This window comes from Gobius niger (genome assembly GCF_951799975.1).
Source record: "Gobius niger genome assembly, chromosome: 24".
NCBI classification, from domain to species: domain Eukaryota; kingdom Metazoa; phylum Chordata; class Actinopteri; order Gobiiformes; family Gobiidae; genus Gobius; species Gobius niger.
In genome coordinates, this window is record NC_136875.1 from 6,721,903 (window position 1) to 6,736,110 (window position 14,208).

The 14,208-nt window shown below is 39.6% G+C and overlaps 1 protein-coding gene across 1 annotated transcript; it reads right to left on the minus strand.

Moving 5' to 3' along the window:
• Positions 1-4,179: 4,179 nt before the first annotated feature.
• Positions 4,180-13,721, minus strand: ube2j2 (ubiquitin-conjugating enzyme E2, J2). Its single transcript, XM_079582226.1, has 7 exons — positions 13,564-13,721; positions 10,412-10,542; positions 8,354-8,394; positions 7,017-7,119; positions 5,905-6,043; positions 5,654-5,734; positions 4,180-4,798 (listed from the first exon to the last, which is right to left on the minus strand). The coding sequence occupies exons 2-7, from the start codon at positions 10,540-10,542 to the stop codon at positions 4,490-4,492; spliced, it is 804 nt and encodes a 267-aa protein (XP_079438352.1). The 5' UTR covers positions 13,564-13,721; the 3' UTR covers positions 4,180-4,489.
• Positions 13,722-14,208: the final 487 nt, after the last annotated feature.

Sequence of the window (14,208 nt, forward strand, 5' to 3'; positions counted from 1 at the left end):
GAAAAAAACGGCTCTGTACACACTAAATGGACACCAAGCCATACTTTATCTATCAATTTAGCCCACTGTTATAAAAGCGCTGGCCTCATTAGAAACACCACCACCGTGTTAAAATCATCTTGAGACCCCCAGCGTAGTGCTCCTGGTTCCCAAAGTGGATGCCATTCTCTCCGGGCCGCACATCACTAATTGAAATGCTGAACCTATCCCAGGTCTTTGCAACACATCGATGAGTATCAAACTCAAGCCAGTCTTTGAACCTAGCCTGGACCGGATGAACAGTGAGCCGAGAGCTCCAGGGTTTCAGACGACGACACATCATGGAGCTAGAAAATGTAACGTAGAAACGGACAGATCAGTTCTTGTTCATTTGTTGATTTTCACAGTAATGTTGTAAAATAAATAACCACAAGCACCAGTTCAAACCAAGCTTACAAGCATCTGCATCAAGAACAAAAGCTAAAATAAGAGGACTGTTTTAAAAATATTTATTGAATAACGTTTTATATTTATAACAACATACAATGATGATTTTTAAAGCAACTATTGTAATTTCAGATTCGAAAAAAAAACGTAATAATGGAATAGGCTTTTCAAGTGGCTGCAGATTCGAACGACCTCCGAGACCAGATGGACGGCGAGTTTGGGGATATTTCTAAGGCAATTATTTTACTTTTACGAAGCAAAGCGTTTTGTCGCGATGAATAATTTTGGATTTGCAGCGCTACTGAATGGATAAAGTTCCTATTTTTATCATTCCCTGTTGTTCACTCGCTGGGCTCCGTAATCTCGCCTCTAAACCTGCTCTGGAAGTAAAATCCCAACTCGTTTTCCCCATAAATAATAAACGTTTAAAAGATATGAGGCGAAAAAGCTCGAAACTGAGAAAAGTTTCGGGTAAATATTGTCTTTATATAGTGTTTTATAGTGGTGAGTGTTGTAGAGTGGTGAGGTGATCTTTTTTTTTTACGAACGCCATGGGAAATACGAATGGGAATGTTACTTCTGGAATAAGAGCAGGTTTTTTTTGCAGTGGGCGGATCTCTATAGTTCCAGTCCCACTCTTTTTGGAAAGCCATACACTTAACATTTTTTGAACCATTTGCAGATTGGATCATTAACTGAAGCATGTCCCCCCCGTCACCTCTCCCCTAAACCGAAAGCAGAACGCAGTAACTTCTGTAACTCTGACAAACAAAACAAAATAAAAACATACATTTGCAAGTGTGAGCGTCGCGGTCTGCGATCTCTGAAGAGTATTGTGTGAAAGCGGCACATGGCGGCTGGACAAACGGATTGTGGAGGGTTTCTTGGCGTTTGTCACGGTAGAGTCAACGATTCCACTTTAGTTTGGGTTTGGACTAAAGGTCGACCGATATGGGTTTTTCGCTATACCGATTTTTGGGGATTTTTATTGGCCAATGCAGATATGCTCGGCTGATGTTTTTCCAAATGTTTGGTCAATAATCCTCTAAAGACATAGATACTTGGCCACTCCAGCAGTGGCCGATTCAAATGTTATTACTTTAGGTCAGGGGTGTCCAAACTTTTTTTCCTGTGGGGCCGCATACTGAAGCGTACACGGGGTGAAGGGCCATAGATCGGTGGTTAGTGCCGCAAAACCTTTGACTAGCAAAGGTTTAAATTGTGCCCCACACCTTTATTTCTGCTCAAAACCTTCATGCCAGCTCTGTCTCACAGTAAAAGGTTAGTTGTTTGGTTTGAATTGTGTGGAATTATTAAATTTCAAATAAAAAGGACTATCTCTGATGATGTGTCCCGATTCAGCAAAAAGGCAGAGGGCCACCAAAAATTGGTCTGAGGGCCGCATTTGGCCCCCGGGCCGCACTTTGGACACCCCTGGTTTAGGTGATTCATAGTTTCTGCCCCAGCTTTGATTAGTTGCCGTTAGCATTAGCATACTGTTGCTAGCCGCGGCTTTTTGTGCAGCGATCAAAAGTACAATTGCGGCGGTTGAAACTAACTCAGCAATTTAATTCTCCAGGTTCAAAATGATGTTTATTGAAACTAACTAAGTTTAGTCAAACTTGTAGCTCAACAATTTTCATCGTGATGTTTCTGTTCCCCTGAGGCCTAGAAAGTTGTGTGTTTTAAAGCCCTTTCCAAAACAGGAAGTCTCTACCAGACGGTTTTCGGCGCTAGATCAGCCGATATTATAAAATCCCAAAATATCGGCCCGATATAGAGTATTAGTTGACCTCCAGTTTAGACCTATTTTGAAAAATCCAAGATTTCCATCCAGGTAATGTTCTAAAAGTAAGATGGCTGTAAAGTGCACGATTTTTGTATGTCTGCGATGCAAGATGACCCATTGTGCAGAAAATTGCATGTAGACTAATTAAATACTGGAAAGACACTTGTTGAGTAAGAACAGCTCTCTTGGGATCTAATACAGAAACAAACGGCACCTTTGAAAATGCCCATATATGGCTATGTCAGAAGCAGCCAGAGGGGGAAAACAAATGAGGAAAAAAAAACCAGACATGGAGAGGAGCAAAGTGGTTCAAAGCGGCCCATAAATACTTAAAAAACAGACAGCAATGCTAACCAGGAAGCATGCCAACATAGATACAGACGGCATTTCGTCATAGAAGGGGGCGTGGCCTCGCTGAGGGGGAAAATAGAATCTTTAGAGAAACACAATTTTCCACTCTTTTTAGCCATTTTCTGGTGGAATATCAACTTATTTATCACATACAAATAAAGTCAGGTGTAAATCAGGCCCATATGGATATTTTCTCACAGCAGATTGTTCAGTAGAAGTGAAAAAATGGCAGTTGTAGCTAGCGCTAGCTAACCGTTAGCATTAGCCCGATGCTAACATGTAGCATTATGTTAGCATCCTGTTTTTTATGTATTTATGGGCTGTTGAACCACTTTGCTCCTCCCCATGTCTTTGTATCTTTATTTAGTAGAAAACTCTATTCATAATTCAGCATTTGTTAAAGTAGTTTTTGAATAATTAGAGAAAGTTTAGATTTTTTCAAAATTGTTTTCCCCCTTAACTGTTTTCAAACATGACCATATATGGCCGATTCCATTGATGCCGTCTGTATCTATATGCTAGCGTTAGCAAAGCGATGATCACGAGTGCCGTTTTTCACTTCTACTGAACAATTTGGTGCGATAAGGCACCCATAGGGACCTGATTTTGGCTCGACTTTATTTGTGTGTGATAAATATGTTTATAGTCTGCCAGAAAACGGCTAAAAAAAAAGAGTGAAAAAATGTGATTCCAATGAGAGCTTTTCTTCCCCCTCGACGAGGCCACGCCCTCTTGTATGATGCGTTGCCGTCTGCATCTATGTTGCTTGGAGCGCCCCCGGTAGGCAGTAAGAGGAATTAAACGTGGTCGAAGCAAAACTGGAGTTACCATTTTAGCTAATGGTATGCTAAGAAGAGTTGGACTGCAGAACAACTGAAAACTGGTCCCATGGTCGTTTTGTACAAGCGATTTGCACAAGTTCTACACATGCGGGAAACACAAACCGAAGCATTATAACAAAAGAAGAAACGACCAAAGTAAACATGATTCCTCAACCCTGTGTTGAAATCTTATTTATGAAAAAAAGGGGGAAATTAGCACAGCGTTTTTGTGGTCGGTCCGGCCAAGTAACTTCTCAACACAAATCAAATCAATCATAATTAACTCATGTGAACAATGAGGATGTGTGAGAGATAGAGATTCGTTTGGGTGGCAGCTCAGACATTTGACACTACATTTAGAACATATTTGCAAGCGAGTATTTAGTTTAGATACTATATTTGATCAATCAATTTTGACGACCCAACATCTGGCTTACTCTTTTCAATCATTTTCAAGTAAGCGGCGCTAGCGAGTGACGCCGACCTCACCGCTAACCCAAATATACACAGCCTATGAAACAAATAAAAAAAAGAAAAAGCAGTGTACATCTGTCTTTAATCGGAAATGCGAGCGGCAAATAAGTGCTGCAAATTTAATTACAATCAAAGGCGCAATTTAAATGGTCGCAATAGATAAATATTTATAAAGCCCCGGGGTCCGGCTAACCCTGTAGTTTAGACAAGCTGTTCTGAAATGCATGTGAGTTTCAATTTAGACTGTTCATATTTCAGTCTCCTCTTCAAATGTACAAGGATATCTCAAATAAACCGCAAATTGAGTCAAGTGTAATATTCGTCCAAAAAGTCACAATTATTTTTTTTTCCAAGATGGTTTTGTGTGCACTGGAAAACACAGCAAAGAACTACAAAGAGACCGACGTAAGTTACTGCGTTCTGCTTTAGGCCACTTTTGAATGACTACAAATCGACCGATTGCGAGTCTTATCCCAACTGTTTGAGCCTCGCCACTCCCTCCTTCCTCCGATCGCTTTCGATAAAAGTTTCCCAAAGTCCGTGTGGAGATTCTGAAGGAGGGTCATTCAAACTGTTTATTTTTTTCTCATTTAATTCATCTTTGGAGTCCGCTCGCAGGCTCGCCCGCTCACTCCTGCGCTATGCTCCTCAGGACGTACTTGACCGTGTACGCGAACGCGGCGAAGCCTACGATTACGAAGAGGTTGGCCAGGGCGCCCCCAAGCAGTCCGTGGTTCCGGTTGGCCTGGTTATTGTGCAGGGCGTGTTGGTGGATGTTGTTGTTTGGTCCTCCGGGCAGAGGGGGCGCTGCTGCTCCGTTGAGGGCGGGGAGGTAGTGTGCCTGTTGGGGGTCTCCGTCTGGAACGACGTCGGGGAGGGGAAGGGGCTGGGTCCGCGCAGTCAGCTCCTCCTGGGCCTTCTGCTTTTGCTTCATCTCCTAAAGACGAGAGAGTGGTTAAATATGCTAGTTCCAGCTAACTTCCTGTGGTCAGAACCGCTTCCTTTCCAGTGTTGTATTCCTATGGAGACTTAGCTCAGTGTTATATTCCTATAGAGAGTTAGCTCAGTGTTATATTCCTATGGAGAGTGAGCTCAGCGCTATATTCCTATGGGGAGTTAGCTCAGCGTTGTATTACTATGGGGAGTTAGCGCAGCGTTGTATTCCTATGGGGAGTTAGCGTAGCGTTATATTCCTATGGGGAGTTGGCGCAGCGTTGTATTACTATGGGGAGTTAGCGCAGCATTGTATTCCTATGGGGAGTTAGCGTAGTGTTGTATTCCTATGGGGAGTTAGCGTAGCGTTATATTCCTATGGGGAGTTGGCGCAGCATTGTATTCCTATGGGGAGTTAGTGTAGCGTTATATTCCTATGGGGAGTTAGCGCAGCATTGTATTCCTATGGGGAGTTAGCGCAGCATTGTATTCCTATGGGGAGTTAGCTCAGTGTTGTATTCCTATGCGGAGTTAACATAGTTTTAGCTTCAATGCTAATATTAGTCTATGGACCAGATTTGCTCATATTACTGTTAATATTAGTCTATTAGCTTTTGAACTTGCATCTCAAAACGCAAAAAAATATCTTTTAATGCTTTTTGACAATTAATTTCCCCGTATTTCCAAACAGCCGACTGTGCATGTTTGATGGGAGAAACAATAGCATCCAAAAACAAGCAAACTCCTCAAAGAAAGGCACCCCTTGATCCACTAATCAAACTTCCTGTTGTAAGGTGCGAGGGCGAGCCACTCAAATGAGTTAAGAGCATGTTTCAATAGAGGAAATGATTGAACTCACATCGACTACATCTGGGAAGAGCTCACAGAAGACCTTGTCCTTGAGGTTAAAGGCCAGACTCTGCGCAGACAGCTGTCGTTTCTGGAAATAAAGACACATTATATGACTTTGTTCGAACAGCTCAACTTTAGAAAAAAGTACAGCATTAACATTTGTCATAATACATCTCACACATTTCAGAACACATTTTGTAGCAAACTAGGGGTAGTTTCAAACTATTTGTGGTCCTTGCAGATCTGGATGACACTCACTGTAAAGTCGGAGGTCTCGATGCTGCCCAGAGTCGGGCCCTTCTCCACCATGAAGCTGAGAAGCCCGGTCAGGATGGTGGACACAGACCAGGCGGGGTTCCACGTGTCTGGGTGGAAATCTGTGATCGACAAACACAACCTGGAAACAACAACAGGGAGTTTTACTTAGGTCAGTCAGGAATTAGACCCAAAAACAGTTCTTTTTACCCATGTATATGACAAAAAGCATTTTATCTGCACTTTTTACTGTAATGAATTCACTTTTATGTTGATGTTTTATGGCTTGACTTGATCTGCTTTCTGTGACGCACTTTGAATTCCCTTGTGTATGAACTGTGCCCAACAAATAAACGTGCCTTGCCTCTGTTACCCACGCAAATTACATTTGTTTACATTAAAATGACTAAAATTGGACGAGGAACAGTAGACTAACACATTTAAAGGTCATACAGTTCATCAGCAGAAAACAGTTAAGTGTTTACTTCCTCTTTAACTATTCAAAAGGTTTCAATAGAAATCCACCGTTGAACTAGCAAGTCTGGTCCTTAGACTAATATTAGCTTTCAAGTACAAAAAGTTAGTGCACGGATCACTGGAGCGTTCGTCAACACTGGCGCCCAAATGCTTTTGTTTGTGTTCTCCGGTGGTTTATTTTACAGAGTGTGCTAGGAACGAAAAAGAATACAAGTATATGGGCAGATTATAGCCGCCTATTCAACCAATCAATGTGGTTCCGGGGTTACCATGATTTTAGTTCACTGCTTCTGCTCCGTTTGAAAAGGAGATATATACCTGAAGTGCATTTGTAATGGACAGATATCAGGGATTAAGTACCTAATCTAGCATTTTTGATCCGCCTTGCTAGGGCCATGTGTATACGCTATATCTGTTTGCATGTAAAAGAAATGCAAAAGTGCTCTCAGTCAGAACTGCTGCTCCTGCCAGGCTTATGTCACAAACATACATCGACAAATCAAGATACCGCTTTTTACTATTTAAACATTTCCTGTCCATTGAGCACAAACTGGGTGATCTTACTGAGAGCCGTATGTACCAAGTGCATTTCTCCACAGTGAGATCAATGAAGGATCATCTTTCCCTGCGCCCCTCACCTGGTGTTGCATTTGAACCTTCCGTTGGGCGTGATCATGTAGATACTCGGGGGCTTAAAGGGGAACTCTCGGGGGAAGATGAGTTTTCCGTGATAGTATCCTCCTGCCACACACGCACACACACAGATACAAGAGAGGTGAGTCAGATAAGCTGGAATCAAAATCGAAACGACATTTAGACACTTCGTTGGAAACAGGTTTCCACATGTTTTAAAAGCTATGCACACAAACAATGGGCCAGAGCAAAAGTATGTCAGAGAGAGGTGGAGTTTTACTGTGCCAAAAATACAATAGTGCATAAGGTTAGCACATTCTTCCTTTCAAGGGGGTCTTGCTGAACAATGGACATTATTGTGTACACAATTAACTGTTACATTAACTGAAAATTCTCCGTCCCAAAGTAAAGCACAACACTGGAAAAATGACCATCATGAGATAAATGACTTAAAAATGCTTGAATAATATGTTGAATTTGAGTCGGTTTGAACTAATCCAAGATACAAACGCAAGCGCCAATGGAACAAGAATAAAACCCACTTGGAATCAGACAAATAATCTGAATTAAGAGAATAACTACTGCTAGAGGTTTTATCTCATCTAAAACCAAGTTTAGTTTATTTGAGCAGTTGAAATTCTGCTCAAAATGAGTGGGCCAAAGCAAAAGCTTATAAACGCCCACCCCCAAAACATTACAACAAAAAATTATATATCACAACAATAGTACAAAAGAACATATTACAAAGTACAAGAGCATGGGAATAAAGCTCAAATCTACTCAAACCTTAGATTTAATCTCTTAATACAAGTAGATTTATGTCATTTCCTCCTTAAAACGATTATTCTTTGATTATTCTTTCTTTCAAATACCAGTGTTGTACATAACATATGACCTAATTGGGTGTATTGACAGTATTTCTACCGTTTTTCTCCCATTTAACTCTAATAATGTTAAAAGTACTCCGATTTGTGTAATAGTGTTGCTCAAAATCATCTTGAGGGCCAGAGGTTCTGTGCTGGAGGGCCGGATTTGGCTCCCGGGCCTGACGTTGCCTACCCCAGATGTAGGACTGATGGATGGATGGATGGGACATGTATTAAAGCATTTTCCCCCCAAAGTTTCCAAGCTAAAAGTTCCCATTGAAAGTTTCTGGAAAATGTCTGAAACTTTACTGTGAATTTTCCGTCCCTTTTAAACCCTACTTCCCGCATACACTTGATTCAAATCACGTCTGCTGTCCTTAAGTAGTAGAAAGAGGCGGTGAGTCCTGGGTTTGTTTGTGTGGTCAGTTTCGGGGTCGTGGAGGAGCCCCTGCTTAAACAGACTGAGGGAGGTGTACCTTCATACGGCGTTTTCTCTGGGCCTCTGACGACATAGTGCCTGAGGAGACAGGACCAGAAAGCTACAGTCAAAATGAGGAGGAGGACAGGTTCAAAAATGATTCAGACATTGTGTCGCCAGAATGGAAAATCACACACATCGATATGAGACATGCACGGACAATATTCCACGGATATTTCCATCTGAGAAGAACTTCCTAAATGTACAAAACATTCCTTTAGGAGCTCAATGAGAACACAAAAAGTCACAAAAACATAACAAAAAAGCAACAGAAAAATGTGACAACAAAGGTATGATTACTTTTGTAGGTCTTAGCTTTCAATTGAGGCGTTATATTGTCCCTCTTCGGTCAAGAAGCTTTTAGATTTGGATCAAGTCGAACTGGAGAAAATGGATGGTGGATTTTTTTTGCGTTTTCATCACGTTTTTGTCACTTCATTGTCGCATTTTTGTTGCTTTTTTGTAGCACGTTTACCACGTTTTTGTTGTGTTCTCATCCTCGTTTCCGTGGCTATTTTGATGCTTTTTTTGTCGTTGAAGCTTTTAGATTTGGGTAATGCCAAACAGGAGAAAATGTGCTCGGTTCAGGTGAGAGTAAAGACGTTTAAAACAATTGTGTGTTTTTTTTTTAAATAGATACAGACGGCATCTTGTCATAGAAGCGGGCGTGGCTTCGCCGAGGGGGAAAATAGAATCTTTAGAGAAACACAATTTTCACTCTTTTAGCCATTTTCTGGTGGAATATCAACTTATTTATCACATAAATAAAGTCAAGTGTAAATCGGGCCCATATGGATATTTTCTCACAGCAGATTGTTCAGTAGAAGTGAAAAAACGGCAGTTGTAGCTAGTGCGAGCTAACCGTAAGCATTAGCCCGATGCTAACATGTAGCATCAAGCTAGCATTCTCCGTTATTCATGTATTTATGGGCTGTTGAACCACTTTGCTCCTCCCCATGTCTTTGTATCATTATTTAGTAGAAACTATATTCATAATTCAGCATTTATTAAAGTAGTTTTTGAATAATTAGAGAAAATATACATTTTTTCAAAAGTTTTCCCCCTTAACTGTTTTTAAAAATGACCATATATGGGCGATTCCAGAGATGCCGTCTGTATCTATATATAATAAATGCAGTTGAATGTGCTTAAGCCCTGGAAATACAGGACTTCTCTGTGCATTTCATTAGAAATAGCCATGTGTTCTGGGACCCAGGTGCATTGTTATTGATAACACGACACAACATTGAATATGACCATAAAAATCTACAAATCGATCGTTATATGAGACGCAAGGTTCAAAGTGTAAGAAAAAAGTGGCGCCTTAGAGTCCAGAAATTACGGTATTAAAAAACTGTTTAAAGCAGTATTAAGTAACTCTTCCCCCAGAGGCCATAAGCGCAACTGCAGGTGTCGTAGCAAGCTACGATTTTTTAACTTATTAATTGTTTTGGAGAGTAAATACTACGCTGACAGGAAAGGCGAAGGGAGAGAGGGTTACTGTGCATCCAATTATACAATGGAAATATTTTTTTTCACTCAAACTTGGCTGTAAATACTGTTTAAAGTGACATTAGCCCGCAGTTAGCTTTGACCGTTAGCATGTTAGCTTCTTCTTCGTGATTCCATTCGTGTGTATTGCTTTCTCCGGACCGGTGGCAGTCAAGTTGCAAACATGGTTTTCTGTCCAGAGACACCAGGGGGAGATGAAAGACCCTCCAATCATCCCATAAACACTTGTATCACCCCCACAGGGACTACGGGAAGGATTTATTAAGGTTAACACGTTACTTAGTACTGCTTTAAACCAGAGCATAGTGGTCTGACTCTGTAATTGTTTAATAACTCAAAAAATTCAATGTTTTTCTGGGTAGGACGTATTACACTGTTTCTTGATGAGGATCACACACTTCTAGGATAAGCATAAAACATTTTAGAGATATTTTTAAAAGTTCTGATATGGAACAAGCATTAAGCTCCTTTTTAGATTCCCATCTCTATGCATTACAACTATCTTTCCAACAAAATGAGAAGACATCATGTTTAAGGTACAGACCATTCAAGTATGTTGGAGGGCAGTGGCTCGGCGCAGATGTAAGGCACTGGGTCTTTCTTGATCCGGAGATAATCCTGCTTCAGTCTCTGAGTGGCTGTGGTGGGAGCGCGCTTGTTCCCGCTGTTGTTCATCTGACCACACAAAACAAGCAGCTCATCAGCAACAAAACAATCCACGGAAGAGTCTCCCGAACGGCTCGTGTAGGGCCGCATGTCGAGCAGGCTCAGTAATGTCCAAGGAGATGCTATGCTAGAGGTGTAAACTACACAGTGAGCAGTTATGTGGATAACACCCAATGGATATATAGTATTTTTAAAACACTTGATAAGACATAGAAGAGTAAGCAGTTTTTTTTCCTAAAACTGTGTCCGCACAACAACACAACACTAAATCGGGCCCAAAACAAGTCCAGGGTATCTGCAAATATCCCAAAGTCAAATGTAATACCTTATCAAGACGTTTTTTTTAAACTTCCTTTAGGGCTGTGCAATTAATCGAAATTCGATTACGATTTCGATTACAACAGTAAACAATTACAAAATTAGCATAATCGCAAAAAAACGATTATAATTTTTTTTCTCAATTTTTTTTTTTCTTCAAATATATTTTTTCTTTCAATTTTTTTCCCACATTTTTTTTTCTAATTTTTAATTTTTGGATTTTTGTCACTTTTTTGATGGATTTTTGTCACTTTTTTGATGGATTTTTGTCACTTTTTTGATGGATTTTTTTAAAGGCAACAAATAATCGTTTGAATAATCGTGATTTCAATTATGACAAAAAATAATCGTGATTATTATTTTTTCAATAATCGAGCAACTTCCTTTAAAAATGTGAAGACCTCACGGCTGAGCGCCTGATAAAATATTGCATTTTAAGAATATAATTATAACAAGCAAGCAAAAAGGACTTTATACATTAGAGAATAAAATATAAAAGATTATATGCAAAGCTCAAAGTACTTTAAGTGCATATGCTTTACTGTAGGGCTGCTCGATTAATGAAAAAATAATAATCACAATTACTTTAGTCGTTGCCTTTAATAAGTAAATGAACTAAAGATACTTTTTTTTTAATCAAAAAACGATGCTGAATATTTTCTGTTTTCTAAACAGTCATAAAAGTACAGATGATTCAAGTTTGCCTCGATTAAGGAGAGGTCTCTGCTTCACACCTGCCCCCTGCTGGCCAGCCCTCACACCTGCGCAAGCAAACTGAGCAGCGCGGCCTGATGACATCATCACACAGCGCTGTTTGTTTTCATGGCAAAAGCATGAGCCACGGCACCTGAAATGCAAAGGGAAAATAATCCCTGCAGCAGAAAATAATGCAAGTTTTGCTTTTGCTTCTTGAGATCGCTTTGGACAGACAAGCGGGAGGGCATCCTTAATAATGGTTGTTTTTCTATAATAAGTAAAAAAAGTTGAACATCCTCATTTTGTTTCCTTTATTATTTTTTGGGGGTGTGCACTGTGCTGAAGTGCTGTTTTGTACGTCCAGTCAACGCTTTTGTCTACTGTACTTTGTCAAATGTATTGTAACTTTTACAAATTTAACATGTTTGTCTTTGTTTGGGTTTTTGTATTTGAATATTTAAATAGAACAACAAATGAAAAAAAAAAATCAACAAAATTCTCAAGCATGTTTATTTTAAATCCATTGAAATTATACTAAAATGCTCATCATTTACTTTTAATATTGATACAAAGGTAATGCACATCAGGATGATTTTTTAGCAATGTTTTGGTCAGTACAACTTTTCTTATTAACCTTTCTTGACAATTGATTTTTGTTCCACATATGCAACAGTTACTTGCAGTATATTCTCTTTCTCTATTTCTCCCAGCACTGCGCATTTTTGTATTTTCTCACTTATCCTAATTTTGAAAACACTTTTTAAGACCCTGAAGGCAAACTAGGAAAATCGAGACTAAAACTGAACTTTTGCACATGTGTAAGTCATCACGCATTTTTGTTTAAAGGCTGCGTTAGATGATTAGATAATAAACATTGTGGCTTCTCACAATATCGATATTGTCACCAGATATTGCGTTTATGTGCTGATACATTATGCTGCCCAATTATAAATCCAGGATCAATGCACATATTCTCTGTATTTATCACACAGACTTTTATAACTAACACACTGAAATTCATTTTATTGCCTACAGACAACAGCAGAAGAGTACTAAGCAGACTGCATAAACAATAGAAGTATGAATAATCGCGACTAGTAAAATATAAATGGCTGTTTTTATGGGAATTAGTTATTTATTAATTTATACAACCAAGATTTCTTTTTTCTTTTCAGATCATAGATTCAAATAACAGCTGTAATGTATCGTTAAGTGATGTGGCTATATCAATATTACAAAAATCCACAATATGTTATTACAAAATCTTCATCCGATTTACAATTCTCAGTCTGCAAACGTTTTGTCTGAGCCGATTTATATGTTTTGGTTCTTACCGAGCAAATTATTATTATCACTATTATTATTATTATAAAAAATAACATATTGCAATCAGAAATCTGATTGGAGGTTTTCCACCTTCCACCAGGATCACCACATAACACGTCATGCAAATAAATGTTGTCGAATCAGCCGGGGCTTTCCACTCATTCAAAACAAAACCATAATAGTCCATTATAGTCCAAAATAAAACCATAATAGTTCATTGGCAACTTTTATCTAGCGTATTTTTAGACCAATACGATGCGATTGACTCCTGTCAGAGGTGTGTAACTGGTTTACAATGAGTGAAAACAGATTCTAAAGTCTTTCACGGAGGTGCTGGTCCAGGACCTGTCAACTAATAACGTTAAATTAACCCAGGCTAATCCGCTGCTTGGAAACTGCGTTAGAGGCTAATCTCTGCTAGCATCCCAGATTAGCTTCGGAGCGGTCACAACATGTACTCTTTGATAAACACACCACTTATGAAATACTCATTTAGCGTAGCGTTCTACATTATGACACCATATGTTTGTGAAATGTAACAGTTGTTTAGAGGGCGGAAAAGCCACTTGACAACGCAGGATCTTTTAAAACCCTTAGCAACGGCATGCTAACCTAGGCCACGGCTAGCCGTGTTTTGGTACAAAATGGGATACTATCGCCGTTAAAACGCACAGAACATATGAAACGTACCTCTCTAGAGATCACAGTGGGGAAGATAAACGTGTCTGGACAGGAATAAAGCACGTGTTGTTGATGTTAAAGCCCAATCTGAAGAGAAGAATCCACGAAGCCCCTGTCCTGAGCTGTCCCTCGCTGCCGGATCCGTGACACTTCCGCTTCCTCCTCTTCTTCTGCGGTTCATAGAAGGTCAACACTGGAAGAACGCTGGTGGACCCCCAGGAAACCCAGGAGGCAAACGAGGGCCAGATTGGGCCAAAAGTTTGTAGGAATCCTCTCCGGGGATTCTCATTTAAGAAAGCCCATTAGCCGAAGTGTAAAAGGCGATAGATGCGACCACCATATATCTTTATGGTGGGTTAGGAACCACCTAAAGAAATGTATATTGGGGTGTTATTTCATCCTGACCTGGCCCAACTAAAGGAGTTGCCATTGATTGTTTTAATTTATTATTATTATTATTATTATTATTATTATTATTATTATTATTTTTATTTTTATTTTTATTTTTATTTTTATTTTTATTTTTATTTTTATTTTTATTTTTTATTTTTTTTTATTTTTTTATTTATTTATTTTTTATTTTTTTATCATTCCCAAAATAACAAGGGCCTTTGTCTCGCGGCGCCGCCCACTCTCTCTCCCTGAAGGCCAGGG

Coding starts and splice junctions, on each gene's coding strand:
- ube2j2 (XM_079582226.1), bottom strand. CDS start 10,542: ATGAACAACAGCGGGAACAAGCGCGCTCCCACCACAGCCACTCAGAGA. Junction 5,735..5,904: donor TCGAGACCTCCGACTTTACA/GTGAGTGTCATC, acceptor CTTTATTTCCAG/AAACGACAGCTGTCTGCGCA. Junction 4,799..5,653: donor TCTTCCCAGATGTAGTCGAT/GTGAGTTCAATC, acceptor TCTCGTCTTTAG/GAGATGAAGCAAAAGCAGAA.